This window comes from Poromitra crassiceps (genome assembly GCF_964638095.1).
Source record: "Poromitra crassiceps genome assembly, chromosome: 8".
NCBI classification, from domain to species: domain Eukaryota; kingdom Metazoa; phylum Chordata; class Actinopteri; order Beryciformes; family Melamphaidae; genus Poromitra; species Poromitra crassiceps.
The window spans coordinates 3,588,391-3,602,685 of record NC_139629.1 but is presented as its reverse complement, the minus strand read 5'-3'; the positions used below and the strand labels follow the sequence as shown (position 1 = coordinate 3,602,685).

The 14,295-nt window shown below is 42.9% G+C and overlaps 1 protein-coding gene across 1 annotated transcript in view; it reads left to right on the top strand.

The window, feature by feature from the left end:
• The window catches only part of galnt13 (polypeptide N-acetylgalactosaminyltransferase 13), a gene marked incomplete at both ends in the record, with an annotated part of 69,893 nt that overhangs the window by 23,782 nt on the left and 31,816 nt on the right, over positions 1-14,295 (top strand). The window contains 6 exons of the mRNA XM_083641656.1: positions 3,193-3,361; positions 7,808-7,974; positions 8,249-8,456; positions 11,424-11,594; positions 12,836-12,953; positions 13,076-13,256. Of these exons, the coding sequence (XP_083497782.1) occupies positions 3,193-3,361; positions 7,808-7,974; positions 8,249-8,456; positions 11,424-11,594; positions 12,836-12,953; positions 13,076-13,256 (1,014 nt within the window). The remainder of the gene's footprint in view (positions 1-3,192; positions 3,362-7,807; positions 7,975-8,248; positions 8,457-11,423; positions 11,595-12,835; positions 12,954-13,075; positions 13,257-14,295) is intronic.

Here is a 14,295-nt window from a genome sequence, read left to right as displayed (position 1 = left end):
AAAAAGGTTGGTCATGGGCCAAGGAAGAACAGACTGCCGAAAGGGGGCGTGGTAGTGGGCGTGGTCAATCACAAAAAGGCGCCTACCTTCCAAACGGGTTCACGTAACACCACCAGAGCCGTATAATAGAAGAGTTCCGACATCTCCATTCATTCCAATGGACCAGTTTTTTTCCAGGAAGTAGAAAGTGGAACTCTTCAGTAAAAAAAGCAGCACTGTCGAGTTGCAGCAAAATAGACAGTGTTGTACTTGGAAAGGGTTTTTCATCCCTTGAAATGAATCAATTTGTACATTATCGGCTTTATTTTAGCATGCAAAAGTAGCGCGAGACCCATTCCTGGCTGTTCATTGGCTAATGATTCTTGCATTTTGGTCCTCCGCTGACGCCACTCTCTTACTAGAGGACACTAAACACCACGAAACTTTGTAAAACATTTGGAGGATGCACTAATTGTAATTGTTATTCAGTATAGTAATCCATTGTCAACAAGCAAAATGCTGCGTGGAAGATGTTTTACGTCAGTATCTATACGCTTGTGTGAAGCCATAACTAATAAATAGTTTGATTCTTTTATATGGCAACCCAAACTGATGTTTCGCTGGATTTTCTGCATGATGCCTCATGCCTCTGCTTTTTCTGCTTTGGATTTGTGATGATGATCCATCCCTATAGAATATAGATTGATGAATTGCAGAGGCGGGTAAAAGCATGTGTTTGATGGACAGTTTGTTCAATACTGCTGCTCTGCTCTGTAGCCCCGCCCCTCCCCTCAGCTTTAAACTAATGTCCTAATGGAGGGTGTCAGCAGCAGCAACCATGGAGAAAAGATCCGGATCAGTTGAGGTTCACAATGGAACAGACAGCAGGACATGACAGACACCAGGCCATGACAGACACCAGGCCATCACAGACACCAGGCCAGGCCATCACAGACACCAGGCCATCACAGACACCAGGCCATCACAGACACCAGGCCATCACAGACACCAGGCCATCACAGACACCAGGCCATCACAGACACCAGGCCATCACAGACACCAGGCCATGACAGACACCAGGCCATGACAGACACCAGGACATGACAGACACCAGGCCATCACAGACACCAGGCCATCACAGACACCAGGCCAGGCCATCACAGACACCAGGCCATCACAGACACCAGGCCATCACAGACACCAGGCCATCACAGACACCAGGCCATCACAGACACCAGGCCATCACAGACACCAGGCCATCACAGACACCAGGCCATGACCGCCACGGCTCGTCGTAGGGAATCCTCTTAACCTGGGGCCATGCAACTCATGTGAATTGTGTTGCCCCCTTCCATGTAAATCACTGCTTCTACCTGGAGAGATTATTGAATGGAGAGAGAGAGAGAGAGAGAGAGAGAGAGAGAGCACAGTCCACACATCCATGCGAGGTTGTTTACCTTTGCTGATGGGAGCTGGCTATTGCAGCAGCAGCAGCAGCAGCAGCAGCAGTGCGGGTGTTTTGCAGATATTTGAGCATGAGCGCTTGAGGGCGCGCCTTTAATAACACATAGCAACATCCCACAACTGTGGGAAAGATGCTTGTACTTCCCCTCATCTATCAGTATGTTTTTCCAAAATGTCTGAACTCAGTTTTTTCTAAGACGTCGAGTTAGAAAGTTAGAAACGTTGATCCATAATATGTTGTGATCATGATAATGATACTGAGAACACAGTAATGCACAATGTCCATGTGCTTTGGGACAGTGTCCTTTTTTCAACACAAATGTTTGGCTCCATTTGGAGTACAATGTGTTATCGACATCTCTCAATTCAATATATTGATCAGCTAATCTGTTATAATGTACAGTATGTCTACATGCCTAGACACTTTCTGTACATATGCATGGCCTTCTGTACAACTCTTATGGGGAATACAACACATATTTGCACACCATGTACACGTTCACATAATTGTTTTCTTCATATTCTTCTTGTATATCTTTCAGCATCATATATTGTGTGTATATATTGGTGTATATCTTTATTTATTTTTAGAATGTTTTTGATTACTTCATATACTGCATATTCATATTTTGGTATATTATATATTGTTTCTGCATTCATTTGTTCTTTGTTTTTCGGTAAGTTTTTTGCTGTTTTTGTGCACAGCCACATGATGTGGTAATCCTTTCCTCATAGTTTTCATGAATACATTCTGCTTATTAACATATTCTAGTGTTGAAAGCTGATTTGCTATATTCTTATTTTCACTCTTGTCTTTGTTACTGTTGTCAAAATGCCATCTCACAAATGTATAGGAGGAATATTCAAGTTTTTGTGTTTGGATTTACAACAAGCAGTGCTTTGACATGGTTTCAGTGGTAGATCCAGCATGCCCCGTTGCGCTGTGAGAGTATCAGACTGAGTAACCTCAGCCTCTCTTTGGCCTGAGGGACATTTAATGACACGGTCCCTGAAATGTACAGTGCAGATGATGTGCGCATGTTAACATCTCACCATGACCCAGTGCCATCGTCTCTTCCCGGTAGTTGACATACACTCTCGAAAACGACAAGGATCCCTTTCTAAGAGTTTATTTCTAGTTCATAACTCAGATTAGAGACATGATGATGCTCTTCTTTCTCTCAAAAGCAGCTGCTATATTATTAAAGAAGTTCTAACTTTGTGTCCTGTATAACTTTCATCTTGATGACTGAACACACTTTTGGTTACAATAAATCCAGTGCTGCGTTAATATAATAATATAATTCCCTCACTGCAAATCTGTCATTGTTTCTCACTGATAAAAAGGGAGAAATGGCCAGCAGACCAGGGCCAGGGAGGTCAGTCAGAGGAAAAAGAGCATTGGACACTTTGTCTCTGGGCTTTCCATAACTCTGGTCATTTTATAAATAAACTATACACTGCAGTCAAAAGTATGGACACACATGTTTCTTTATTTTATCTATTTTTCCACATTTTAGAATAATAGTAAAGTGCTCAAAACTATTAAATAACAGATGCTATCCCCCCCTGGTGGTACATCATGTTGAGCTGATCACCTTAAAATTAGCCCCCAAGGTATAAAAAAAACAAAAAATGTGGGCACCCTTGGTACTGTATATACAGGCTGAATTTACAACAATATATTTGGATGTTAATTTCTCACCTCCTAACTGAGATGATGTGCAATATCCTCTTGTTCTGTTCCAGCGGTGATATCACGGAGTCACGAGGGTCCGGGGGAGATGGGCAAGTCGGTGAACATCCCCAAGGAGGACCAGGAGAAGATGAAGGAGCTCTTTAAGATTAATCAGTTCAACCTGATGGCCAGTGACATGATCGCACTCAACAGGAGTCTGCCAGACGTCAGGCTGGATGGGTGAGGAAGTTTTTCCCCATACCCATGCTGTGAATCACACTACTGAACCAGACCCTGATAACACTGTTCGGTTACAGATGACACAGGACAGTATATGCACATGTACATGTAGCCTACATGTACATAGGCACAGACAAACAAAGGCGTGAAAAAACATTTTCTGAAATAAAGTAAAAATGACAACAACAACAACAAAACACACAGACACACACACACACACACACACACACACACACACACACAGACACAGACACACACACACACACACACACACACACACACACACACGCTGACTGACTGACACATCTTTTTAGTTGTCTTGTGGATGGTTGTTCATCTGTCCTAAGGGAATATATTTTTAAATGGTATGATGTTTCATGGAGTTTTTATTACGTAATATTTTTTCCTGACCTTTTTGAACCTCTGACTAAAACTAAGACTGCAACTAAAAAAACTATAAAAATACTAATATAAACAAAAATTAAGCATTTTCAAAAGCTAAACCAGTAAACCTGAAAGTTATACTATGCAACTATTTCATTAAAAACATACACTCATACAAAAGTTTTCCCTCTCAATCATCACTTATGATCCATAGCATTGTGTCTTAATGTGCAGAGATGCTGTCTGTATTTTCGTGTTTTTATAATGTTTTGCTGTGTTTGTGGGCGGAAATATTTTGTGTGGTCGAGCGAGTTTAACAGTAAATGGGGAGAGCGAGCGGCACAAAACCGGTGAAACGCAGGGATTAAAAGTTTTTGTGTGTGGATAGTTTCACAGCAGTTATGTTATAAAAGCATAAATAAACACACACACACCTCCAAACCATGGCGGTATAAGCTCCAAACACGTCGCAAAAGGTTCTGGAAGGTGCCACATATCAGTAGTCAGCGGACTGCATTCTTGAAATGAAACTAAACACGAAAATACAGACAGGGGGAAGTGTCTCTGCACATATGGGTGTGATAATTGAGAGGGACAACTTTTGTATGGTTTGAGTGTATATAATGTTTTTTTTATGAAATAGTTGCATAGTATACGTTTAAAAACGAATTCAAAAGAAACTGAAATTAAAAACAAAAAGTAAAAAAACGAAATAAAAATAAAGCGAACAAAAAATAACCTTGGCGTGCACACACCAACCAACCACACTCCAGCACCGGCGCTCGCTCACATGCTTCACAGCCTTTACATCTTCCTCTAATAAGCTGTGATACCTTTCATAGCCATCACACATCAGAAGCTACCACACATCAGAAGCTACCATCACACATCAGAAGGTATCAGCTGACATCTCAGCTGATAGTTTCTGCTTTCTGCTCCCCCTTACTTCTTTTATGTTTCTAGACTTGAGGTTCTCAGCTCTTTAATAATGTCTAGACTTTGGGGTCTCTGGGTTCACTAAAAAGTGTTCCAATATTCTAACAGATGTGTTGGACATGTCAACATGGCAGCAGGGATTCCTCTTTGACTCAGCAGGGTTGCAGACAGCGATGAAAGGCACCGCTCCTACAAATGACATGTTCAGAACTATCCAAGTGATGTCATCCTGATGCTTGAAGGGAACTATTTGTTGTGCGCTATTTTTCTCCGATATGCTTTTTTACGTGACCAAATTCTATCAGATGTTATCTGTACTAGTAACGTAGTAACGTTATCGGTTTGATTACTGGCACTGCATCAAAGCAGAAATCATCATTGGATCCTTCAACTCTGTAGAGAATGGGAGTCGGGCTTTGTTTACCGTCATCAAATGGCCCAATTCCACCGCAGCTAGTAGCGCGGTCCCGCTCCGCTCGACTTGATAAATGGTCTCATCCCACCGGTAAAAACCGGCCCAGCCCGGTTAGATTTGAGGCTGAGTCGTGCTACTTTTGGTCCCTGCCTCGTCAGGGTTCTATTCTGCGAACCCGGGTTCATACGGTGACGTGAAAACACTGCAGACGACTGATTGGTCAGGCAGAATCGTGTTTACTGTAGGCATCTACTGTCAATGCTGGATACCAGTTTAGTTAGCTTACCTTCTCTTATATTATGTTATTTCCATCAGTCTTTTGTGTTGCTGCCTTTGGCGCTGGTGAAATAAAATCGATCTCCTTGCTCAGCTTTAACATGCGCTCCTCGGGAAGCCCTTTGTAGTTGCCTCCGCTAGGCCGCAGGCGAAGCCGCGGGTCTTGCCTGTTGAGCTGCCGCTGGGGTTCTCCTCGTAGCGCCTCTCCCGTCCCCGCGCAGTGCATGCATGTGAGTTTGAGTAACAACAAAGTGATATCCATTCTCCTAGCCGATTGTCACATTTGCCCATGTACACTGTAGGTCATTTAGAGGCACCAGTATTTCATAATCAGTTTAAAAGTTCCGTGTATTGATTTCATTTTAACGTTATACTTATAGCCTACTTCGGCAATGGGCGGACGGCAGATATGCGGTCCCATTGACGACCAGGTGTGGGCGGAGGCAAGTAAACTTGCTATGGAAACAGAGTCTATATCAAGTCGAGCCGAGTAATACCAGATAGAGTGGAGCTGTACTGTGCTGTTATATGTGGTGGAAATGAGCCAAAAGATCCACTTGAGTACTTAATGAAAACCCGAAGAGCTATTTGCGTGAAACATGAGCACAGTCATCTCCGGCTGCTGATATGCGCAGGCAGGCATGCTCCGCTCTTGGAGACATCGCCCAACTAATTCATGTGTAAATATTCCAATTGAACATGAGATCTCAACAGCTCTTTCATTAAGTGCAGTCCAAGGTCTCTGCCAGCCAGCTACCGTATAAACACAATGCTATAGGAAAAGAAAAATAACTATTCATACCAACCCACCACCGTTGCGTATATGATGCTGCTGGAAGTTGGAATGCAAATGTTAAGATCATTTTGCTTACGTAGTGCAAAACATAATGTATATTTCTGAGAGAATGTGAACATTCAGCAGAATGGAATTCTTTCAATTTTTCCGTCCATTACGGACCCTACCCTTTCCTACTGTACATTTGAATATTCCAGCAGCAGTAATGCAACACCCACTTGGCTTTACAAATGTCACCAGCTGTATGGTGGAAATTGCCCAGACCGGCATGTGTGCAAGAGAGCTGGCCGTTGCCTCTGGAGGGCAATGGGATGTTGCATTAATGGCCACCCTCCTGGCCTAGTTGTGTCAGTCTGTGCTGTCGCCATGAACGGATGATGGGACAGCAAGCAATGCTGTCTGCTCCAATGGCTTCACCTCCCACTCCTACTGCCACACTGGCTGCCCTGCTCTTCCACCTCACCTCCTCTCCTATGCTCTAGTCCAGGGGTTCCCAAACTTTTCCGACCAAGTACCACTACCTACCAAACCATATTCCTCAGGGACCACTTCCACTGCGTATACCCCCCCCCCCCCCCCCCATAAAATAAAAGTTGCGGATTTAACCATGCAATAGCAGCAGAAAGTCTAAATAACAATAATATTGTTAAGGCTACTAGCTGGTTCAAAATGGACACACACAGACACTCACTCTCACACACACCTGCCAACATTAGGCTGTGAAAAAGAGGACGCCTTTGAAAACGTTTTTTTCCCCCTCGCCAAAATTGAGCCTAACTTTGGAGCGTTATTTATTTATTGGCTTTAAAACTGAGCCTGCTGCAGCCTCTGAAAGTAAATGTTCAAAATTGAGATGTTTCCCAAATATCGCGATATTTCCGAAAATCGGCCCAATCCGGCAACTGCTCAGGGTTAATGTGTATGTAAAAACTGTTGTGCGCAATTCTCTGGCGGACCACCAGGCGGAGCCCCGCGGTAGTCCGCGGACCACAGTTTGGGAACCAATGCTCTAGTCTAACTCATTCTTTATTTAAGATCATCCGCTACAACGTCGTCCCAGACCAATTAGAACTAAGCTTGTTGGATGTTGATGATTATGTATGACTACAGTATTTAGTTTAGTTGTGTATGATGGTAGCAGACAGTGGGAATATGTGTATTTCTTTTAGTTGATTTATAGTAATATTTTTTTTTTTATTTTTTTTTAATAAAGTCATTCATTCATTCATTCATCCATTCATTCTGTTACGGTCCCGGCACTCAGTCCTGTCTATATTCATAACCAACTTGTGTCTAGGGGTATTTAACACTACTGATTCTGTAAAATGAAAATGGGCAGACAAACAAACAGGCTGTTCTGAACTGAAGGAGTCGGCTCACCTACCTACTTGTCTTCATGACGCTCAGTCTCACCTGACTAGTCGACTCCCTTTTGGGAGCAGGTGATGACTACTCAAATTCAGTAGTCGTGAAAATGCTCTACTAGTGACAATGCTTTTGCACTTGGGGGCGTAATTGGTTAGTAACAGGATACCCTCAAATTCTGTTCTCACAAACCATTCCCCTCTCAACCCTTCTGCAACGGCCCTTTAATTACCTCTGATTTACTGCCCCCTTCTGTTTGCTGTCGATCTAACAGCTGTAAGAGCAAGGTGCACTCCGATGACCTGCCCAACACCAGCATTGTCATCGTGTTCCATAACGAGGCATGGAGCACCCTGCTGCGCACTGTCCACAGTGTGATGAGCCGCTCCCCCAGACATCTACTAGTGGAGATCCTGCTAGTGGACGATGCCAGCGAGAGAGGTTGGTCGTCCAAACTATCACTCAGAAACAAAAACATGAGAGTCTGATTGCCAGATGGAGTCAGCGGTTTATCTTTGTAGTCACAAATACAGAGTCATAGATTTTGAACTCGAGCAGGTCGTTTGGCGCAAATTAGATCCTGTGAATCAGCAATTACTCTTCCTAGCAAATGACAATAAAACACAATCCAGACGAATGTATGTCTGATGTGTGCATAAAACACAATCCAGACGAATGTATGTCTGATGTGTGCTGCATTGTGGGTTCCTCACAGACTTCCTGAAGAAGAAGCTAGAGAACTATGTGCGGACACTGGAGGTGCCGGTGAGGGTCCTGAGGATGGAGCAGCGCTCCGGTTTAATCCGAGCCAGGTTGAGGGGAGCGGCAGCCACCAAAGGACAGGTCATCACCTTCCTGGACGCCCACTGTGAGTGCACCACGGGCTGGCTGGAACCTCTGCTGACCCGCATCAAAGAGGACAGGTAAGGAGCCAAAGTGCTACATCGTGAAAGTCTCAAATGCCAACTGAGGCAGATAAAAGCTTCTTCAGAGCAGTGCACAGGAAGGCTCACGAGCTGCTCTGTGTCAGTCATTTTAATATTGCTGCAATTGAAAACCATTTTTTGAGTAGTCAGTCTCTGAATGAGGCTTCGATTACTGTTTAGTGGTTTTTATCAGATTTCACTTAAAGGAACACTCCGCCCATTTTCAACCAGCTTTCTATCATTAGAACATCAGTAGTATATCAGAAAACTGTAAACGGTTTTGAAGTCTGTCATTTAATTTGACAGTTATTGAGTGTTAAAGTGTGGACCAGTGACATCACTGGTCCACACTAACTCAAATGAATAACTCATTAACTCAAATCAACTCTCAAACTGTAAACGGTTTTGAAGTCATTCATCTAGTTTGACAGTTATTGAGAGTTGATTTGAGTTAATGAGTTATTCATTTGAGTTAGTGTGGACCAGTGATATCACTGGTCCACACTTTAACACTCAATAACTGTCAAATTAAATGACAGACTTCAAAACCGTTTACAGTTTTCTGATATACTACTGATGTTCTAATGATACAAAGCTGGTTGAAAATGGGCGGAGTGTTCCTTTAAGTTGCATCATCAACTGAGGCAAAGTTGTTTGTGAATATTGATGTGGTGGCAAACTGTCAGTGACAGATGCAGTGTTTGGGCATACTGTCAGTCACAGATGCAGTGTTTGGGCATACTGTCAGTCACAGATGCAGTGTTTGGGCATACTGTCAGTGACAGATGCAGTGTTTGGGCATACTGTCAGTCACAGATGCAGTGTTTGGGCATACTGTCAGTCACAGATGCAGTGTTTGGGCATACTGTCAGTCACAGATGCAGTGTTTGGGCATACTGTCAGTCACAGATGCAGTGTTTGGGCAAACTGTCAGTCACAGATGCAGTGTTTGGGCAAACTGTCAGTCACAGATGCAGTGTTTGGGCAAACTGTCAGTCACAGATGCAGTGTTTGGGCAAACTGTCAGTCACAGATGCAGTGTTTGGGCAAACTGTCAGTCACAGATGCAGTGTTTGGGCAAACTATCAGTCACAGATGCAGTGTTTGGGCATACTGTCAGTCACAGATGCAGTGTTTGGGCATAATTGCTGGTAGGAGAAGATAATCATTTGACATCGTCTGCTTCTGCCTCAGAGGAGAAGCTAGCCGTAATTAGCTTTGTGTTTCTGTTAGCTGTGCTGCTACACCTGATGATGCTGATAGTAGATGCTAGCTAGAGTCTCTAGCATAAAGTGGAACAGGACACGCAGCCTCAGCTGTGACAGGCTCAGCTGTGACCAGTGTTGGGCAAGTTACTTTCAAAATGTAATATACTACATATTACTAGTTACTTTCATTTGAAAGTAATAAGTTACTTTACAATATTACTGTCTGTGTATAGTAACTCGTTACTTATTACACTACTTTTGCATTACTTTCACCAAAACAACAGCAGCAGCAGAATGACATCGCCGTCCCGGAACCATCCCAAAAAATAATTTCAACCGCCTTGAAGTCAGTGTAAACAATCCAGAATTCGAAATGTTATTCTTTTCCTTTGTTATTGTCATCTATAGTGGTTATTTTCATAAAAACACACAGTTTGATTAGGAAATGATTGTATATTTTTTAAATATGTGCTTTGATTTTAAAAAATTTAACTCAATTTGTAACTTGAGTTACTTGACAAAGTAACTGGTATAATATTACTGAAATCCTATAAGTAATAAGTTATATTACTGAGTTAATGCTAAAAGTAATATATTACATGTAATATGTTACTTTTGAAATGAGTTACCCCCAACACTGGCTGTGACAGCCTCAGCTGTATGTGCCTTTCCAAACCTCATACTGTCCCAGCAGAGTGGGGAATCTGATTGTTCCTCCTCAACCTTTAGACTGTTCATTTTGTTTATCAAGCCCATTCCAATGTCAGCTTTATAGTGACAACAAGGTTACGCTGTGCTATGATTTGTTGGGAATCGTGGAATTATTGCAGCCTTTGTTCATAGCTATGCTGAGAAGAAAGCTGGAGGAGCTATATATAATATCTATGTGAAAGAGGGACGTAAATGGATGGATGCATGATAATAATGTCTGTGCTCCATCTCCTATCTGAGGTCAGAGCTTCATTTTGCCTCAGGTGCCTGGCACAAATTAGTCTCGTATGACAGAGAATATTATATTATGGAAGCATTACACTTTGCTGTATGCTGCTGCACATGTATTGATGTCTATAAGTATGTGCACGAGTATAGACTGATTAGATTGTGTGCCGGAAATATGTGGAGTGCAGATTGACACAGGTTGGTTTGTTACCTCAAAAGGCAAGAACGAGTATTTCTTGGATGCTGATAAGACTTAGTCAGGCATTTAGCGACCTTTGTTTGCAATTAGGCATGCTAGTTTCACTGAAAAATACATTTTCCAATTGACAGTACTTGTATCTGTTTTCAGACGGTTTCTCCATTGCTAAGATTCTCCTTGTGCCCCTGTGCAGCCAACAGCAAAAATAAATTACTTACTACTAATTAGATTATTTAAGACTTCACACAAACTTTCAATAATTGCTATTTTTCAGCTATCTGGAGATTCTCCTTAGCAGTCATGCCAGGAAAAATGATAAGCAGATGTCTCTCACTATTGAGCTGGTACCAAGGCGGTTGTTTATGCAGCTACAGCATAACGTGATTATGTGTGGTCAGCAGTTGGCAGTTAATTCCTTTCTAATAGACAAAAGATCTGTTCACAGACAGAAAATGTATTAGGGACCGTTGACTTCCGATAGGGGTGTAAAAATGGAATGGAAATGTCTGAAAATACCTTTCGTATTCTGTTTTTAATTCACTTGTGATGGTGAGTTCTGAGGAAATAACTAATATAAAAATAGAATGTAAGCTACATTAAGCTATATGTTCTCTTCAGGAAAGCGGTGGTGTGTCCGATCATCGATGTCATCAGCGATGAGACGTTTGAATACATGGCGGGCTCGGACATGACCTATGGCGGATTCAACTGGAAGCTAAATTTCCGGTGGTACCCCGTTCCCCAGCGGGAGATGGACCGACGCAAAGGGGACAGAACGCTCCCTGTCAGGTACTCTACCCAAAGGAAAGTCCTCCCTGTCAGGTACTCTACCCAAAGGAAAGTCCTCCCTGTCAGGTACTCTACCCAAAGGAAAGTCCTCCCTGTCAGGTACTCTACCCAAAGGAAAGTCCTCCCTGTCAGGTACTCTACCCAAAGGAAAGTCCTCCCTCCTCTGAAGCTATCAAGAGTTTGCCAGGGGAAACTGTGACTGACTCTTGCGTAACGCTCTGTGATAAGAATCAAGCAAGGACCAGTCAAATGACAAATAAATAACAAAAACTACAACATATTTAAAAGACCATTTTATAAGTTCAAACAAATGTTAGCCCCCGGCTTCTCATCTCAGTTGAAAAAGTGGCTGTTTGTGATGGTCGTCGGCTGCGGAGAAGACAGCTTCTTTCGCTAAAAACACTCTTCTGATGTTGATACATGTAGCCATGAAAGGTGCATTTTTTTTAATCTGCAAATAGAAATATAGCCTTTTTCTCTGTGTAATATTCATATAATATTATATAATTATATAATATAATATATGCCACTGATGCCGCAGCAAACCATAGAGGCTAAATAGCATCCACATAGTTGTGGTTGCGGTCTCCTGTGGTATCTACAGTATGTATGAGCTTATTCATCTTCAATATGTAAAAATAGAAAATACCGTCTGCTCGGAGATACCTTTACATTTGATCTATAAACTCCTTCTCAGGTATCATACAAAGCCAGATACAAATTGTCATCTGTATGCAAATTACTTCCAGCAACAAGACAATATCCTTAGTCAGACTCTATTTCAATATAGTGTAGAATCAATTTAAAGACAGAGATAATATGGTAGCCCCTGTTAGGCTTTTTGTTTTCAAATTATCTTTATTACCTCTATTATCGGATGGAATGCGTATGCTTAGATGCGTGAAATTTGTATCTTAGACAAATACATATTGAGGTTGATGCCTATATGCATTTCTTTACAAAGCCTTTGACTTTCCACCAAGACAAAGGGCGACTACTATAAAGAATCTCATATACAATAGGTTTGATTTGTTGAACACTTTTTTGGTCACTGCATAATTCCATTTGTGTTATTCATAGTTTTGATGTCTTTACCGTTATTCTAAAATGTGGAAAATAGTAAAAATAAATAAAAATAAAATAAAGAAAAATGCATGTGTCCAAACCTTTGACTTTGTTGTGTATGAGAAGACATGATATTTTTATGTCTCCTGTCTAAATATGTTGTGTGTCTTTTGTAGGACTCCCACGATGGCAGGAGGCTTATTCTCTATAGACAGAACATACTTTGAAGAAATAGGAACCTATGATCCAGGCATGGACATCTGGGGTGGAGAGAACTTGGAAATGTCTTTCAGAGTAAGTGACAGTGGACCGGTGGGAAAAGCTGGAGTCTGTCTTGCAACTGTAAGTGGACCTGTGTCTGTCTGTTTTCATTCCAGATGTAGATCCACCTTGTCCCTGTGTGTGTGTGTGTGCAGATCTGGCAGTGTGGCGGCTCTTTGGAAATTGTCACATGTTCCCACGTGGGCCATGTGTTCCGGAAAGCGACCCCATACAGCTTCCCTGGAGGGACCGGCCAAGTCATCAACAAGAACAACAGGCGCCTGGCTGAGGTCTGGATGGACGACTTCAAAGATTTCTTCTATATCATATCTCCAGGTACGGTGCTGTGGTCAGGCTACTTTCATCAGGTGACATCTGAGATCACAGGTTACATCAGAGTCACACACGGGAGACGATGCTGACATTGGCTTAAATCCAGCAGCATGTTTTATAGGACTTTATTAGATGCGTTACACCAGTGGGTCTCAAACTTTGTTGGCTTCAGTACCCCCTTTCCCTGACGTCTGAACCCAAGTACCCCCTTTCCCTGACATCTGAACCCAAGTACCCCCTTTTCCTGACATCTGAACCCAAGTACCCCCTTTTCCTGACATCTGAACCCAAGTACCCCCTTTCCCTGACATCTGAACCCAAGTCCCCCCGTTTCCCTGACATCTGAACCCAAGTACCCCCTTTCCCTGACATCTGAACCCAAGTACCCCCTTTTCCTGACATCTGAACCCAAGTACCCCCTTTACCTGACGTCTGAACCCAAGTACCCCCTTTCCCTGACATCTGAACCCAAGTACCCCCTTTACCTGACATCTGAACCCAAGTACCCCCTTTTCCTGACATCTGAACCCAAGTACCCCCTTTACCTGACATCTGAACCCAAGTACCCCCTTTCCCTGACATCTGAACCCAAGTACCCCCTTTCCCTGACATCTGAACCCAAGTACCCCCTTTACCTGACATCTGAACCCAAGTACCCCCTTTACCTGACATCTGAACCCAAGTACCCCCTTTACCTGACATCTGAACCCAAGTACCCCCTTTCCCTGACATCTGAACCCAAGTACCCCCTTTACCTGACATCTGAACCCAAGTACCCCCTTTACCTGACATCTGAACCCAAGTACCCCCTTTACCTGACATCTGAACCCAAGTACCCCCTTTACCTGACATCTGAACCCAAGTACCCCCTTTACCTGACATCTGAACCCAAGTACCCCCTTTACCTGACATCTGAACCCAAGTACCCCCTTTACCTGACATCTGAACCCAAGTACCCCCTTTACCTGACATCTGAACCCAAGTACCCCCTTTACCTGACGTCTGAACCCAAGTACCCCCTTTCTCTGACATCTGAACCCAA